The sequence below is a fragment of the Drosophila mojavensis genome, unplaced genomic scaffold, assembly GCF_018153725.1.
Source record: "Drosophila mojavensis isolate 15081-1352.22 unplaced genomic scaffold, ASM1815372v1 contig_80, whole genome shotgun sequence".
NCBI lineage: Eukaryota > Metazoa > Arthropoda > Insecta > Diptera > Drosophilidae > Drosophila > Drosophila mojavensis.
Window position 1 is genome coordinate 8,273,062 of NW_025318906.1, and position 18,868 is coordinate 8,291,929.

The window sequence follows — 18,868 nt, forward strand, 5'->3', positions numbered from 1 at the left end:
TTAAAAGTATTTATGACATAATATTTTAAAACATTTTTTTGAATTATGTGTGAAAATAATACAATATTTTTTTCTATTGAAGAAGTTTTCCAGAAATGATTAATTATTATTTTTCCATATTTTAAATATTTAATTTTATAAATTAAAAATATATTTTGTACTTAATTCCAGTGGCAGAAAATTTATGAAAATATATATATATATATACATTTCTTATGTTTTAGGGCACTTTTGCTAATATATTTCATATAAATTATTTATTCCACTAATCTAATTTATACTTTAAGTAAATGACATGTCAACTGCAAAATATTTGACTAGAAATATGTAAACAAATTTGTATATGCTTCCAATCAGTGCACAAGACAATTATTTGTGTAGCTTATCAGCAGCGGCTTTAGCCGAAATTTTCAATGTTGTATTAATTATAGATAAGTCGCATCAAATGTGCTAAAAGCCTAGCAACTGCAGACTGTGTGCTCCATGAATAACATCCGCATAACGAAAATTAGATAACAGAGCATCACATGCGCTATAACAACATTATTAATATGGGTATACAAATCTATATCTATAAATATATGTTTCATGTAGGCGCAAATGTTTGTTATGAGCTGATAAGGTGCTAAATATAGTCGCACATCGAGGCGCTACTAAAGGCCTTAGACATATATATTATATAAATTATATATTTAAATATATATATATATATTTTTTTTTTTTTTTGCCACACAACATATTAGAGCCCAGTGAAATGGAATATAAAAGCCATGCGGGGGACGCGTGCGGGTTTTTGGAATTATATATTATATGAAACGTGTTGCTCGTAAATTTACGCACGTTCAAATTCAAAACGTGCCCAAAATCCACACAAACAAATGTGAAAAGCCGCCTACACACACACACATGCAAATATAAAATTTTTGCCATCATTTTGATTACGTATGCATGTATATATATATATATATACACATACAATACATATGTTTGCCGCCTGTGTGTGTGTGTGTGTATTTAAGGCCTACAAACAACAACAATCAACGTATGAAAACATTTATAAATGCGACTCTGGCCGTTTTCCATGCCAATAAGCTTAATGCCAGCATTTGATGTCAATTACCATAAATACCAGACGAGTGACAATAGGCGAAGATTGAATACTCTTATTGCTGGAATAAATATTTCGTATGAGAGTTGAATTTATAGATCCAAATGCCTATGTGAATTGAATAGAAAGGCGATGTTCGTAATAGACACGAAAGCATTGTAGAGAAAGAGGGAGATCAAAGTAAAGATGCAGAGAGTGAAATGAGCTAGAGGGAGAGAAAGAAGAAGGCCAGAGAGCGAAACACAGTAAGAGAGAGAGGGAGAGAGAGAGAGAGAGAGAGAGAGAGAAAGAGAGATAAAGAGAGAGGGAGAGATAGATAGAAAAAGAAGGCGTGGAAGGGGGAGATTAACGGAGTGAAAGTGACGTAGAGTGAGAAGGAATTATTTTAAAATAGTGCACAGATAGAGACAGTGAGAAAAACAGAGTAGAGACAGAGAAGAAAACAGTGAATACGAGGAAGATGGAGAGCTCAGAGACTCTGGTAAAACAGACAGATTTTAATAAACAGGTAATTGAGGAAACGATGCTCGAAGAGGCAAAGAAATAAAAAATGAACGTCTCAAGTGATTATATAGTTATATATAAATAGAAAACTAACACTCGAGAAACTCATAAAACGAACAGCCACAAATTAAGATTCTCCATCAAATATGTCACTTGAGACGATCTTGTCCACAATCTTCTGTTTTATTCAACCCATTCAGCATAGTTAAGCTACCCACTTGAGCTGTATCAAATTGAGTAATAATATGCAACATGACGCGACAAGTGGAGGCGTTGAATGTCGCGGCTCGCATTAGATACATGTGACTGCTCTGATCAGCCTTGCCCCAGACATTTGTCAAGTTCAGTGCCGTTCGCCATGCGACTGCAATTTGTTTTGGCAAATGCGCTAACACGCACAACTTTTCCTTTCGCTTGCCGCAAATTAGAAAAGCAATTTTCCAGCAGCAACGGCAAAGCGAAAAAAAATCAAACAAACTTTCCAAACAAGCAAAATCAATATTTGCACAATTGAAGAATTTTAAATTTGTTAGCTTGCAGCAGCAAAAAATTAAAAAAAAACAAGTAAGAACGTTGCAGTCGGGCGTTACCGACTGCGGAATACTCATTCACATCCCATCAACAATTTAGTAGTTAAGTTTCGCTCTAATACTGTAGAATATACAGGTTTTTCCGATTTGCCACGCCCCAACTGGGCGTATACACCTCATTTTTGGTCAGTTTTTAGAAAGAGATAACGGTACCCTAACTGCAAAGTTTGAATGCTTACCCTCAAAAAATGTGAAAATTGCAGGGTATTTTTCGATATGCCACGCCCCTTAAGAGGCGTACAAATTATTTTTGAAGAATCGATAGAGGAGGCTACCAGTAACTCAACTATCCAAATTTGAAGCTTCTAGCTATTATACTTTAGGAGATATAAACTTTTGCGGTTTGCCACGCCCCCTGTGGGCGGACATATATCCGACAAAACTTTTTGGTCTTGGGTGATCAGTCCCAGTATATATACAAAATTTGAGGTCTCTGCCATCAATAGTGTCCAAAATATAGGAGAATTTAAAAAATCACTATATCTTCAGGTCCGATTTGCCACGCCCCCAATGCGCGTAGACTTATAATTTATCTTCAGACTTTATAGAATCATACCATTAGCTGCAGTGCAAAATTTCAGCATTCTAGGTTTACAACTTTAGGAGATACAGTTTTATCCGATTTGCCACGCCCCCAATAGGCGGACATATATCCGCCATAGCTCGTGATCTTAGGTGGTCAACGCGGACCTACATATCAAATTTCAGCATTCTAGCTCTTCAACAAACATGATTTCTGGTATATCGGAAAATGCATTTTCCGATTTGCCACGCCCCTAGTGGGCGGATCGGGAAAATTTTAACACTTTATAAATCGGAGATATACCCGAGTATGTGTTCCAAATTTCAAGTCTCTAGCTTCAATAGCGCCGAAATAGATTGCGTTCATACGGACAGACGGACAGACGGACAGACGGACGGACGGACAGACGGACAGACGGACAGACGGACGGACAGCAAGACGGACATTGCACAAAACCAATATACTGATTCACTTTCGTGAATGAGTATAAAAAGAAGCAAACGAGCACACAAAGAATTTATCAAATAAAAATTGAGTTCAGTTGCGTTGCGTATGCTGAATTGATTTAAACAATGTTTGTTATTTGCCAGGCAGCACAGAAAAAAGTTTTATTTTCTTTACTCTAAGCTAACTCGCTCTTCCTCCCACTCTACCGCTCCCTCACGCTTTGCATTTGCATTTTGGGGGGCCAAAAGTCAGAAAGCGGCAGCCAAGCGAGCTACTCTGGCAGCTAAAAACTTCAAAAGGTTTGCTCTCAAGCCAATTGCAAAAGTAAAAAAAAATTTATCAAATTTCTATATATACAAAAAGATGGGAGCAAAAGTGACAACAAAAGTGTTTTCATAAAAGTTATTGAAGCGCTTTTTGCGACAATCAGTAAGAGATAGGTAAATATATAGACAAGAGTTTTTGGCTTCAGAAATATCTTCTATGTGCGTTTCGCTCATAACTTTTTTCATATCAATAAAAAACTTCAACAGGAAGTTTATTAATTACTATTTTAAGCACAGCAAGTCAAAAACCATAAAACTACAAAATTACATTAATTAAAATGTCTTTAAGTCTTTAAAAATTCCAAGAGACTCAACTGGGATCGTTCAATTCGCTCAACAAATTTTTATTAACTATTATGATTGAATATTAATTTAAAAAAAAAAAAAAATTGATTTTAAAATTCAGCAAGCGTAAGCAATGAGATCATTTTAATGAGGGTATATTCAAGTCATTCTTTTACTAATCTTAGTCAAATGACAAGCTTAATCCAATCTTCACTTCAACTAAATATTCATAATTTTTTAAAAGGCTTCAATCAAATATTGAATTATTTTTGTAAATGGATGAAACCTTTTAATATTCCAAGCAAAAGTAATTTGATTTGCATTTTTGCTCTGCGTCCAACATAAATAAAATTGCAGCTGCCATTGAAGCATTGATAACGAATTGAGGAGCGCGTTCGCTCCAGGCACAGTCAAAACAAATAGATTTTCTGACCAGAGACCAGAGCTCTCTCTCTGTGTGTGTGTGTTGATTTTGGTTAGATATATGTTTGGGTTTTTTATGCCTATGGCACACATGTTTATGCGCCCGATGCGGCACAACGTGGCCTAATCAAATTTCAGTTAACGAAAATAAACGCGTTGAGTTATGCAGCCAAGCAGACGCAGCAGGCGATTGAGCGGGCAGAGAGGGGAAGCGGGCAGGAGGCAGGGCAGCAGGAGCCATCAATAGGTGGAGCAGCAGCAGGAGGCGGGCATAACATGTGTTGAATCGTGCCTTATAAGCTTTTGCCAACCAAAAAGCCAGCCTTACCACAAATTCTTAGTCCAAATAATAAATATTATGTTTATTTTCCTGGCATTTGAGCGGGAGTGGCTTCTGCACTAACAAAGGGTTAATGTTGCTTGACGAAATTGTAGCACTCTGCCTTGGAAAAATAAATGTATTATATGAGAAATTAATTTCCGTCTCTGTTGTTCAGAGCCTTATAAAGGTATTTGATTTGAGCAAGTGTTAGTATTGTTCAGATTTTATATAATATAAAATCGACTGATGAATGTACATATTTTTACATATTTAAATAAATATGTTATTTGACTTTTGGTAAATTTGTTCTCTAAAATATGCCTTTAATTTATTTTAAAATAAATAATTATAAACTAAATTTTTTTTTCATATATCATTCTCATTTATTTATTTATTTATTTTTTTTATAAATACATATGACAAATTTTTTTTTTATTTTATTTGTTTTTTATTTTTTTTTAGGTTTACTTAGATGCATAAAATATTTCAAAAAATTTAAAAAGTTAATTAAATTAAAATAAAATATTTAAATTAAAAAATCTATGTTAGAGTATTTAGCGTCCTGCTCGCACAATTGTGGTCAACTTTTCTTTCTGCTGTATGCTAATAATTCATTTAAAATGACTTTGTAACTATTTGCCTAAGCCCTTGCTCAATCTGCTGCCCTCTGCCGGCAATTTGGCCTCTTTTTTAGAATTTCTTTATTTTTTTGTTCTCCATTTTCTGCCTGGCAGAGGCCGAGCAGTTTTATCGAGCGCACACGCGGCTTTCGCTTTTGTTACTTGAAAATTTAAAATCGAAATTTTTATCACCCAATAACCCAGAAGTTTACTCCGCTTCACATTGTAGCATCGTAAAAGGTACAGTGTATACAGCTTCTGATGGCCATGTCTTTTATTTTTTCCCCCTCATTCGTGTTTTTCTGCCGACTCGACTGCAGCATAAATCATCATTTGTCAAGCGAATGTCCGGCCTGGAGTTAGCTCGGTTAAAACCAGCCCACTGGGTCAACTAAGCAATTTGTGCAGCATATTAAATGGCCATGAACTACGTACTACTGCCACTCACTCACTAACTCACTCACTCACTCACTCAGTCACTCACTCAGTCAATCATTCATCAAGTTGGCTGTTTTATTGCAATTTCGCTTGCTGCTCAATGAATATGTCAATCAGTTTATGGAATCGTATGAGGAACAAAACAGTTCATAAATAATCTATATGTCACAGGGCTGTTGCATTGTTCCCATGGAATTGGCATTAAATCAATATTAAGTAGCCGCCGCATTGGCTGCCTGGCGCCACTCACTGAATGCCATGCGTCATACCAATTCGCATGCTTGTCTCCAATGTCAAACAATCAAAGCTGCTTCCAAATACATCACTCTCTTTCTCACTCTCTCTCTCTCTCTCTCTCTCTCTCTCTCTCTCTTTCTGTGTGTGTGTGAAAATCAATCAGCATTTTGTTCGATGAACTTGTCAGGCAACAAGTTGAGCGACTGCCACAGCGACAGCGACAGCTGCTGCCGCATTCATTTCACATCCTGACAATTTTATAGCCACAGCATATCCTGCGGCCACTCGTGCAGCACAAGGTAAAAATAATGTATGTAGATAAAAAAAGAGAAAAAAAGTTTGGCAGCTAATTATCTGCTCTGGCGCGCAGCGTTTAAAAATAGCTACTCTTCATTCTGGATGGCTATAAATGTCGAAAGTTGTGAATTCGTTATCAGGCAGTTTCCTAATACCTAATGCCCCCAACGACAGCGGCTAAGACCTGGGGCTTAAGCGACAGATAAAACGTTTTGCGACAGAGCGAAGCAAAGCATGAAATATGCAATGTTAATGTTCAAGTTATTTATAGATATTACGAATAAACGTTGAAGGTGAACTTTACAGAAGAGTACAGGAATTTGAGTTATCGTTTTGATTAAATCAAGGACATAGGTCTTTAAATGTAAGCTGCGGTTAGAAATTGTTGAAAACAGCTTTGTCGATTAAGGATTCATATATGTACCACAAATGAAGCATTAATGTACCACAAATAAAAAAGCTTTAATCATTAATGAGCTTTTACATATATTCGTTTTTATAAACAGATGCAAACTCTCTAGCTAACTATGCACGATCTTAGATACATAGAACACATAGAATAGAATAAGATTATTTTTACTTTCAGCATTCTATAAAATAATCAATTAGAAAGCTTTATGGTCAAGAAATTTAAACTGAAAGCAAATCAAATCAAATCATGTTCAAAATTCAATGAACTTTCAATTCAATATTCAATATTTCAAAAAAAGTTACATAGAAATCCCTAAAGACTAACGATTAAATGGCAAGCTCTCTCACATATTCAATTTTGTTTTATGTTACATTCATCTAAAGTTAGCTGGTTTCCGAGCACACAGTCGCCTGATTATGATTGGGCATATCAGTCAGAGGCAATCGGAAGGAAGCTGACTTCAATTTGGCTGCCTGACTGCTTGGCGCATGCAATTGACGAAAAAGCGAGAAAGAGAGAGAGGGAGAGAGAGAGGGAGAGAGAGAGAGAGAGAGACAGAGAGGAAGGGCGAGAGAGAAAGAAATTACATTCAATTCAAACAGTAAACGTACACGCACAACAAATGTTCATATTTTACTTTTGGCCTGATGTATTTTCTTTTTTACTTTATTGTTATTGTTGTTGTTATTGACAAAAGCAACGCACATCCAATTTGAGCAACAATTGGACGACTTGACTTGAGTTGGATTTACCTTAAGCATTTGTCGTTGCCAGCTGCAGTAGCTAGGCGTGAGTGTGTGGGTGTGTGTGTATGGGTGTGTGTATGCATGTGTGGGTGTCTTTAGTCGTAAAAAAGGTATTGGCCTGTCCTTGAGCCTTTGCCGTTGCCTTTGCCTTTGAGTCGAAATGGGTAATCAGCTCTGCTTACATGATGCGGATTTCTTATTGTGATTTTGCTTTGAAATTTACATAATGTGGCACTGTCTTGGCTGCTGTCACGTCGTTATGTCAACACACGCACACACACACGCACTCTAGCTTCACTCATATATCGCATCTTCAGCATACAGGAAATGCGCACTACTCCCCATTCACAATTCACAATTCACAATTTGTTTAAACTGACTGCTCGGGGTTAGCTGCCAGACTCAAACAAAACTAATTTATGCAACAGAGAGAGGGAGAGAGAGAGAGTGAGAGGGGAAGACACTGCTTTAAAGACAGTCAACCATTCAGTCAGTCACTCACTCACTCAGTCGGACAGACGGAGCACACACACCTTGAATTGTCTAGGGCTAAGACGTTGGACCCTTTTTCTGGCATTTGCATTTAAAAGAGCTGTCTTCGCTGCGGGCTTAACACCTCCAAACAGTCTCAGCTCGCCTCCGAGCTGTGAGCAAACAATTAGCTGCCTGTTTACATGAATTCACAAGATGCTGGAGCCTGCGCTGGCGTAATTAGCAATGCCGCTCAGCTCAAACGTGTTTTTTTTTCTCGTTTTTTATTTTTATTTTTGTATGTGTATTTTTTTAGCAGGAAGGAGGCGTGGTCGTGCTGACTCTGGCTGAAAGAATAGTTGGGAGCAATTGTTTGTCTGCTTGCTGTCACCTTGACAGCAACCAAGTCAACAACAACAAAAGAAGATAGCAACAAATCAGCTGCACAGCTGACTGACAGCGGCAGCAGCAGCAGGAGAAGCAGGAGCAAGAGGAGCAGCAGCAGAAGCAGTAGCAGTAGCAGCAGCAGTTGCAGTTGCATTTGTAGATAAAGATACCCCAATGTAAATGCGGATGCATTTGAAGCAGATGCTGAATGTTTACCCTGTACTTAAAGAGACTAGCGGGTGTAATCCCCACGCTCAAAAGTAGCTCCATTGAGGAGATTGAAGCGTTGAGAGTGGAGAGCCTAGAGGAAAAGTATATATATATATATATATATATATATATATATACTTCCTACTTAGCCTTCTAATTTTATGTGAAATATATGAAGGCTAATCTTAAAGATGAAATCTGATTTTTTTATGAACAACAATTTTAAATAAAAACAGGAACTTTGGTCTATATTGATTTTCTTTGTAAATATTGTTGTAAAACATATGTACATTTGCTTAAGAGCTAAACAAATAATAGCTTAAATATTATTATTAAATATTAAATATTAAATATTTATTAAATATTATATATAAATATTAAATATTAAATATTTATTAGTAATCAAGAAAATCAGCTTGATTAGGATTTGCCTCATATTTTAAGTTGTCATTAGCTTGGGTAAAGATACAGCTTGGGTAAAGATATCCTAAAATTATATACATTGGGCTCAAATCTAATCGATAAGTCTACTCAAATATGAAGCACAGCCCCGACATGCTTAACCCATTTTTACTACAGGGTAAACGCTAGTCGAGCACTCCCAGCACACGCTCTTCACACACAGTTGACGAGGTTTTCTTTTGTGCTGCTGCTGCAGATTTGAGCCCGCATATAGTGCGCGCTCTTATGTTACATTTAGATTTGCATTTTTATTTAGCGCATAAGTGCAGTCTCCATCTCCCCCTCCCCATCCCCCTCCACCCTTTTTTGTGGGCACCACAGCACCTGACTGTGTTGAAATAATGCATTCCACTTTTTGTTTCAGCTCATGCATTCATTATGCTTAAGAGCAAGGCGAAGAAGAAGAAGTGCGCCCGCTCTTCATCTCGTACTTGACTGACTTTTTATTATCATATATTCCCTTTGTTTGGCCATATAGCCATAAAATTCACATGATTCGCTGGGAGCAGCTCAAGGTCAGCTTTAAAGAATGTTGAAAGAACAACAAAGGGAAATTCATTTTAATGGACAGGTGTTAAATATATAAGGCACACACTCACACACACGTCTCTTAAATGTCATTTTTAATTTCACACACACACACATATACACACACACTCTTACACTTGCGCTCAATGCCCATAATTAAATAAACGTCAACTGGAAAATATTTGCTGGTAGCGCGATTGCATCGCTTAAGACCGCCTGTTGCTGTCAGCCGTAGTCCGCAAGGACGAAACCATAATGGACAGCAAAAAGGACACACTTATACACTGAGAGAGAGAGAGAGAGTGAGAGAGAGAGAGTGAGAGCTGCAGAGAGAGCAGCTTTAAGCAACGCACAGTGCCAATAATTGCGTTTGCTTTGAAAGCAAAGTTGAGTAAGCACTTCACACTGTTAAAGCGAGCTGTGAAAAGAGAATTTATAATCACTTAGGTGACATCAAATAATAACAGTTATCCCTAGATTCATTCCATTAGAGTGCTCCTACATTATGAATGGAATAAGTTTACAAATGCTATTACAGTTATTACAAATCATAAGACGCTGATTAGCCAGCCAAGCCAGACAGCAAGAGAAGGCGTGATAAGCTGTTTCGAGCTGGATAACCTGCTGGTTCCTCAGCCAAACTAGTATTTGTTAAGCACTTCACGTTAGTGACCGGTTCATCTGATAATAACAGCTATCGCTGAACACACACTAGACTCAACTGCGGCATCAGTATGACTCTCAGTTTCAGGCCGATCAAAACAAACGAAATATAGCAACTCATGCTGAGTTACAAACAATCGGCATAAAATACGCTGCGGCCCTCCCAGCAGCGATCAGTTTTTGCCGCCGAGTCAGAGAGAACTGAACACAAAATGTTGTTTATAATATACTTGCTGAGCGCCATATCAGCTTTGCTGGTGTACTTGCTGCACCGCAACATGAACTACTGGAAGAGCCGGGGAATACCTCAGGAGCCGCCACATCTCATCTATGGCAATGTTGTCGGGTTCAGAAAGACACGCGTGCTCAATGATCTGGTGATTGAATACTACAATAAGTTCCGAAAGAGTGGACATCCCTTTGTGGGCTTCGCCTTCATCCAAAAACAGAGCGCCTTCATTATGGACACCAAACTGGCAAAGAATATTCTCATCAAGGATTTCACGAACTTTGCCGATCGCGGACAGTTCCACAATGAGCGCGACGATCCCCTCACTGGACATCTATTCAATTTGGATGGCAAACGTTGGAGGGAGATGCGTCAGAAGCTGTCGCCCACTTTCACATCCGGCAAGATGAAGTTCATGTTCCCCACAGTCATCAAAGTGTCCGAGGAATTCGTAGAGGTAATGATGGAGAATGTCCCAGCTAAGACTCGAGGAGCCATCATTGAAATCAAGGATCTGATGGCACGCTTCACCACCGATGTCATTGGCACTTGTGCTTTCGGCATCGAGTGCAACACGCTTCGTACTCCAGTAACTGATTTCCGTACGATGGGCCAGAAATCTTTCACCGAAATGCGACATGGAGTTCTCCTAACTGCATTTGAGTTTAGTTTTCCGAGTTTGGCAAGAAAACTGGGCATGCGCATGATTCCAGAAGACGTCCACCAGTTCTTTATGGGATTGGTGAAAGAGACCATTGCAATCAGAGAGAAGGAAAACATCAAACGCAACGACTTTATGCAGATGCTCATTGAGTTGAAGCAGAAGGGAAGTTTTACAATGGATAATGGTGAAGTAGTCACGGGATTGGATATTGGAGAGCTGGCAGCACAGGTGTTTGTCTTCTACCTGGCTGGCTTCGAGACCTCCTCATCAACCATGACGTACGCTCTCTATGAACTGGCCCAACACACAGACATTCAGGACAGACTAAGGGAAGATATTCAGGAAGTTCTGCAGCAACACGATGGAAAACTGACCTATGAATGCGTTAAGGCCATGCGATACTTGGATCAGGTTATTTCTGGTAAGACCGCTCTATTCGGCTTTAAACGGAGCTCAACTAAGTCATGATATCGTTAACAGAAACCCTCCGACTGTACACTCTGGTGCCTTTCCTGGAGAGGAAAGCACTTAATGATTATGTGGTACCTGGTCATCCCAAATATGTTATAGAGAAGGGAACACAGATCATTCTTCCTGCCGCTGCCTATCATCGGGATGAAGACCTTTATCCCGAACCAGAGAAATTCGATCCAGAACGATTCTCGCCCGAACAAGTGGCAGCTCGTGATTCCGTAGAGTGGCTGCCCTTTGGGGATGGACCCAGAAATTGTGTGGGAATGCGCTTCGGCCAAATGCAAACCCGAGTTGGTCTGGCCCAACTGATAAGGAACTTTAAGTTTACAGTTTGCGATAAGACTGATATACCCCTTACATATGATCCTAAATCGCTTATAATAGGGACTATTGGAGGCATTTACTTGCGCGTCGAACGTGTTTAGTTGTTTACATTGGATTTGCCAAAGAATTTCATTGTTTTGCCGGGATAATCAAACAAATCTCGCTAGTTGTATAAACTTTAAATATGCATATCTTTTAAGATTTATTTTTGTAATATATGTGATAATTAAACCAGAAAACTTTATTTACATCTGGGAAATTTCCCCATGATTAACTAAATTCTTTAATAATTAAATTTTTTAATTATTACCCTTTGGGAGTGCTTAGTGTCAAAATGAAGCCGGTGACCTTTTTGGGTTGTATTTGAAATGAATTAAACATGCATCAATGCATTAACTGTGAATACCTATTTTATTCCGATTACTTTCCACTCTTGATTTCGTTTGAGAACTCAACTCTTATAGCTCAAATTCTGTTCATCTTTTCAACAAATAACACATTAACTGAGAGTGTAGCCATTTATACGACTCTTTGATAACGATTTCTTGGACTACATATAAATACAGATATGAAAACAAAAAATTATCATATAAGCTGTTTGAAAGAAACATGAACGAGAGGGAGAGTGAGCGAGAGAGCGAATATAATACCAGCAGATTGCCTTGAATTCGGACAGTGCTTGAGTGACAGTCGTTGAGAGTGGGTCACGAAATGTTCTTCTTAATATACTTGCTGAGCGCTATATCAGCTTTGCTGGTATACCTGGTACACCAGCAAATGACCTATTGGAAACGCCGCGGAATTCCGCAGGATCCGCCACATCCAATTTATGGAAATGCTGTCGGATTCCGCAAAACTCACACGCTTAGCGAGATCATGATAGAATACTACAAAAAGTTCCGAAAGAGTGGACATCCCTTTGTGGGCTTCGCCTTTATTCAGAAGCAATGCGCCTTTATTATGGACACCAAACTGGCAAAGAATATTCTCATCAAGGATTTCACGAACTTTGCCGATCGCGGACAGTTCCACAATGAGCGCGACGATCCCCTCACTGGACATCTATTCAATTTGGATGGCAAACGTTGGAGGGAGATGCGTCAGAAGCTGTCGCCCACTTTCACATCCGGCAAGATGAAGTTCATGTTCCCCACAGTCATCAAAGTGTCCGAGGAATTCGTAGAGGTAATGATGGAGAATGTCCCAGCTAAGACTGGAGGAGCCATCATTGAAATCAAGGATCTGATGGCACGCTTCACCACCGACGTTATAGGCACAGTTGCCTTTGGCATTGAATGCAATACTCTTCGTAACCCTGACACAGATTTCCGTAAAATGGGTCAAAAGTCTTTTACTGAGCTGAGACATGGAATTATTCTGACTGCATTTCAGTTCAGTTTTCCGAACTTCGCAAGAAAACTGGGCATGCGCATGATTCCAGAAGACGTTCATCAGTTCTTTATGCGATTGGTGAAAGAGACCATTGCACTCAGAGAGAAGGAAAACATCAAACGCAACGACTTTATGCAGATGCTCATTGAGTTGAAGCAGAAGGGAAGTTTTACAATGGATAATGGTGAAGTAGTCACTGGATTGGATATTGGAGAGCTGGCAGCTCAGGTCTTTGTCTTCTACCTGGCTGGCTTTGAGACCTCCTCATCAACCATGACCTACGCTCTTTATGAACTGGCGCAACACACAGACATTCAGGGCAGACTAAGGGAAAATATTCAGGAAGTTCTGCAGAAACACGATGGAAAGCTGACCTACGAATGTATAAAAGAAATGCAATATGCACATCAGGTTATTTCTGGTGAGCTCAAACAGCTAGTGCTTAGAGAACTAGTAATTACGTTGTGCATTTGCTTTAATAGAAACCCTTCGTCTATACACTATTGGACCTTTCCTCGAAAGGAAAGCACTGGATGATTATGTGGTACCTGGTCATCCCAAATATGTTATAGAGAAGGGAACACAGATCATTCTTCCTGCCGCTGCCTATCATCGGGATGAAGACCTTTATCCCGAACCAGAGAAGTTCGATCCAGAACGATTCTCGCCCGAACAGGTGGCAGCTCGTGATTCCGTAGAGTGGCTGCCTTTTGGGGATGGACCCAGAAATTGTGTGGGAATGCGTTTCGGCCAAATGCAAACACGAATTGGGCTAGTCCAGCTTATAAGGAACTTCAAGTTCACCGTCTGTGATAAAACTGATATACCTCTTACATATGATCCGAAATCACTTGTACTTGGCACTATCGGTGGAATTTATTTGCGCGCCGAGCGTGTTTGAAACACAATTTGCGATAAAAAAAATTTACTAAACATTGGGATTTAATTGAAATAAAAATTTGTATAACGTATAAGTTAAATGAAGTAAAACCAACTTTTAATAGGCATCGTTGTACAGATGAGACTATTTGAGCTGGCTTTTGAGGCTGAGCTTTATTTGCTCTAAATTGCGGTTTGGGATTTCATTCAATTATGTTTTAAATAAAGCTCAAAGACAAAGCTTTTGCGAAAGTTTTCCATAAAATTTGATAAACAAAAACCGTTAACTCAGTGTATGAAACTATGTGAAGCTCGTCAATAACTACTATCTGGACTTTTGAATTCATAACAAATGTATATCAGTAGAACCAGATCGCTTTTATGCAGCAAACTAAATCCAATAGATAACCAGTCCATTTCGTCGATCGAGCTCAGTGTTGGAATAGAAGTCGTCGAGAACTGAAGTCAAAATGTTGTTTTTTATATATTTGCTGACTGCTGTATCAGCATTAGTTGCATATTTTTTGTACTACAATATGAACTATTGGAAAAACCGGGGAATACCTCAGGATCCTCCACATCCAGTGTACGGAAACATGATCGGATTTAGGAGGAACCGTATAGTCCATGAAATAATGGGAGATTACTACATGAAATTCCGAAAAAGTGGTCATCCTTTTGTGGGTTTTAGTTTCCTGCAAAGACGAAGCGCTTTCATTATGGACATTAAATTGGCAAAGAACGTGTTGATTAAAGACTTTACTAACTTCACCGATCGTGGACAGTTCCATAACGAACGCGACGATCCCCTCACTGGACATCTATTCAATTTGGATGGCAAGAGATGGAAAATAATGCGCCAGAAACTATCACCCACTTTTACATCCGGCAAGATGAAGTTCATGTTCCCAACTGTTATCAAAGTGTCCGAGGAATTCATAAAGATCATGATGGAAAAAGTCCCAGCTAAGACTGGAGGAGCCATCATTGAAATCAAGGATCTGATGGCACGCTTCACAACCGACGTCATTGGCACTTGTGCCTTCGGCATCGAGTGCAATACGCTTCGTAATCCTGATACGGATTTCCGCAAAATGGCCAGTAAATCTCTGGTTGAAATGCGCCATGGAGTTCTCCTAACTGCATTTCAGTTTAGTTTTCCGAATTTGGCAAGAAAACTGGGTATGCGCGCGATTCCAGAAGACGTTCATCAGTTCTTTATGGGACTAGTTAAAGCAACCATTGCACTTAGAGAAAGAGAAAACATCAAACGTAATGACTTTATGCAGATGCTCATCGAGTTAAAGCAGAAGGGAAGCTTTACAATGGATAACGGTGAGGTAGTCTCGGGCTTGGATGTTGGGGAGCTCGCAGCTCAGGTCTTTGTCTTCTACCTGGCTGGCTTCGAGACATCCTCATCAACCATGACCTATGCTCTCTATGAACTGGCCCAACACACAGACATTCAGGACAGACTAAGGGAAGATATTCAGGAAGTTCTGCAGCAACACGATGGAAAACTGACCTATGAATGCGTTAAGGCCATGCGATACTTGGATCAGGTTATTTCTGGTAAGACCGCTCTATTTGGCTTTAAAGGGAGCTCAACTAAGTCATGATATCGTTAACAGAAACCCTCCGACTGTACACTCTGGTGCCTTTCCTGGAGAGGAAAGCACTTAATGATTATGTGGTACCTGGTCATCCCAAATATGTTATAGAGAAGGGAACACAGATCATTCTTCCTGCCGCTGCCTATCATCGGGATGAAGACCTTTATCCCGAACCAGAGAAATTCGATCCAGAACGATTCTCGCCCGAGCAAGTGGCAGCTCGTGATTCTGTTGAGTGGCTGCCCTTTGGGGATGGACCCAGAAATTGTGTGGGAATGCGCTTCGGCCAAATGCAAACCCGAGTTGGTCTGGCCCAACTGATAAGGAACTTTAAGTTTACAGTTTGCGATAAGACTGATATACCCCTTACATATGATCCCAAATCGTTTGTATTGGGCACAGTTGGCGGTATTCACTTGCGAGTTGAACGTGTTTAGGTGGAAATATGTAAATGTGTTCTGGACCGTGTTATTAGATGACAAAATAATTGGCGATGCGGTCATACATGTTTATATAAACACGCATGATTCTTAATGACATATGGCATCTGTATTTATGTAAATGAGAATTTTTTTTTTTTTTTGTTTGAATATAACACATAATTAAATGCGAAACTTGTAGTGCGAGTCCGTCTCATTAATACCCTTTATAAATACAAATGGCTTCTGAAGTAGAAACTCGAAGCATTTGTAAGATATCTTTTATCTTTAAACCACTTCAGCTGATAAGCCTCTCCGATAACAAACTGTTTCTATCTTTTTTTGTTTTTGCAGTCACAACAATTAAATTGTTAAGCCTCAAGAGCCGTTTAGATAGTTAGATTATGCTAACTGTAATCAGTAGCTTATCACAAATTTTTGATTGCTTGTCGGTTGCTTGTTGCTATGATAGATATTGAATAAAATAAGATTTCTATATTGATTCAAGTGCCAGCTACAGCTGTTGTAAGTTTTATGAGCTTCGCGTAGAACTTTCGCAGTTGAATTTGCAAATAGTAAAAATAGCGGAGAAGAAAATCATTGAAAAAGTTACCTTAATATTATTTTTGTTATAGCATTGATGCTCTGCTTTCTCGCTCACTTTATCTATGAAACATTTTCCCATTTTCTGTGTAATTTTATTATCTCAGATCTGGTATTTGCATGTTAAGCGCCTCGAACTTTTATCAAAACGTAAAGAAAAAACAAAATTCTTTTCCATTTTGGCATTTTATCTGTTCAGCGTTTCACGCTTGAACTATTTTAGTTATTTACATTCGAATTGGCACCGAATGCTTTAAAGCATCTTCCACTAACCGAAATACTCTCACATGAGCATTAAATTCCCTACAAATACAAATATATGTATGTAAATAAATACATATACATATGTATAGAAATCAATGCATGTGCAGGGAATTTATATATATATATAGGTACATGTATGTATATAGCACTGCACATTTCCCATGCCAAAGTCAATTTGATGAAAATATTCTTAAAATTCAGGTCACGTCTGCGTAAATCAAACTATTTAAAATTCCCTCCACATTAAACTCGCATTTTAATTATGCATGAGGAAGATAAAGTGTTTCTGTTTTCATCATGTTTTTATCTAATATCAGCGGAACATGCAACCCCGTGGAAAATGAGGAATGTGCAAACTGCAAACTGCATTACTCTGTCCCAAAGGCGTGGAAATATTCTATTAATTGTGTCATATTCTAACGGCTCAGCTAAAAATGTCATTAAAAACGTTTTTCACACGCTTTGCGGTGGTCACAAACATTAAAATAGTTGCTTTTGGTGCAAATCAGCTGAATGATTTGCAGATACCCTAAGTTGGGTCACAGAACGAGGAGTCTTTTAATGGAAGAATATATATATATCTATTTATTCAGCCAAGTCAAAAAAAAAAAAAAAAAAAAAAAAAAAATATATATATATATATATATATATATATATATATATATATATATATATATATATATAATTTTTTTTATTTTTTTATTTTTATTTTTTTATTTTATAACAAACTTAAAGGTTTCAGGGTATTTTTTAGTCGAGTATATTCAAAAATTAGTTTATATATTGAAATATTTTAAAGAAATTTTTAGTTAAATGAAATTTTTTTTCTATTTTTAACAAACATTTTATTTTTGAGTTTATTTTCAATATTTAATTAATTAATCAACAGCGAATGAAATGCAAATAAAAAATCAATAGGAAAAACACAGGAATAAATAATTAAGCGCATTGAATAAATCAACTGAATAATTAACATGTTCACGGCACATGTTATTCACGTGTTTGTTGTTAAACAAAATACGTTTTAAAGTCATTTCGTTGCTGCTTATGCAAATACTAATTTGTATGGATTGTGAGTATCTTACGGATACACGCGATCCGTTCGTGAAATGCTTAAGCCACTGCTTACTCATTGCGAACAGTCATTGACTTGCTTTCTGGATCTGCGCTCCAACTTCACTCAAAACACTGACTGAAACCAAATTAATTACTAGTCTCAAGTTGGTTGGGTTGAACCCACAAAGCACTTGCCAGTTAGAGAGTAAAAACGCGAAATGAGAAATAAATCAAATAAGCGCAATGAGCAGGCAGCAGCTGTGAAGAGGGCAGGTTATTCAACCTTAACATTGGCAACACCTTCGCATAAGTCGAATACCAGAAACAGTTGCTTAATTAAAGGAAGACTCTGACTATCACATTTACTCAGTTGCTGCTAGTGGGTTCAATGCTCAATTGTGGTGGGGGTGTTTTACTATTTGTAATGTACGTTGTCAATTACACTGTGAGAAAACTGCGTTCATTATTTGAATATTTGCGGACAAGTATGTTAATCTGCAACGAATGAAAGCATTGTTCAATATTTAAAGAAAAATACAAAGTGAAATAACTTTGAAAAATATCTTAATAATTGAGGGAAAAATATGTTTGCAACAAAATTTGAAAAAAAAAACGAAGATATTGGAAAACTTATTTAAAAATAAAAATATTAAAATATTAAATTACAAAATATTAATAAAACAAATACAATTAAAAACTAAAAAGAGTCTTCAATTTTAAAGCACAGAAAATAACTAAATTAATTTGTAATAAAAATATACTTATAAAAAAAAATTAATAAGCAATAAATCAAATAATTCTTAAAAAAAAGATTTAAAAATAAATAATACAAAATAAAATTGTTTAAATAATAGGAATTGGTAAATTCAATAAAATATACATAAATAAATATTTAAGAAAAAAAATGAAATAAAAAAAATATATTTAAAATAAATAATTCCTTAAAACAAAA

General features: G+C 37.6%; 4 protein-coding genes across 5 annotated transcripts in view; all 4 read left to right on the plus strand.

The window, feature by feature from the left end:
* The window catches only part of LOC6579100 (rap guanine nucleotide exchange factor 4), a 66,294-nt gene that overhangs the window by 21,111 nt on the left and 26,315 nt on the right, over positions 1-18,868 (plus strand). The window lies entirely within an intron of this gene.
* LOC6579097 (cytochrome P450 6a2) lies at positions 10,163-11,938 on the plus strand. Its single transcript, XM_002004958.4, has 2 exons — positions 10,163-11,313; positions 11,373-11,938. Exons 1-2 carry the CDS (start codon positions 10,212-10,214, stop codon positions 11,789-11,791), a joined length of 1,521 nt encoding a protein of 506 aa, XP_002004994.1. The 5' UTR covers positions 10,163-10,211; the 3' UTR covers positions 11,792-11,938.
* Positions 12,355-14,094, plus strand: LOC6579098 (cytochrome P450 6a2). The gene is made up of 2 exons (XM_002004959.3): positions 12,355-13,503; positions 13,565-14,094. Exons 1-2 carry the CDS (start codon positions 12,402-12,404, stop codon positions 13,981-13,983), a joined length of 1,521 nt encoding a protein of 506 aa, XP_002004995.1. The 5' UTR covers positions 12,355-12,401; the 3' UTR covers positions 13,984-14,094.
* On the plus strand, positions 14,392-16,197 carry LOC6579099 (cytochrome P450 6a2). The gene is made up of 2 exons (XM_002004960.4): positions 14,392-15,533; positions 15,593-16,197. The coding sequence occupies exons 1-2, from the start codon at positions 14,432-14,434 to the stop codon at positions 16,009-16,011; spliced, it is 1,521 nt and encodes a 506-aa protein (XP_002004996.1). The 5' UTR covers positions 14,392-14,431; the 3' UTR covers positions 16,012-16,197.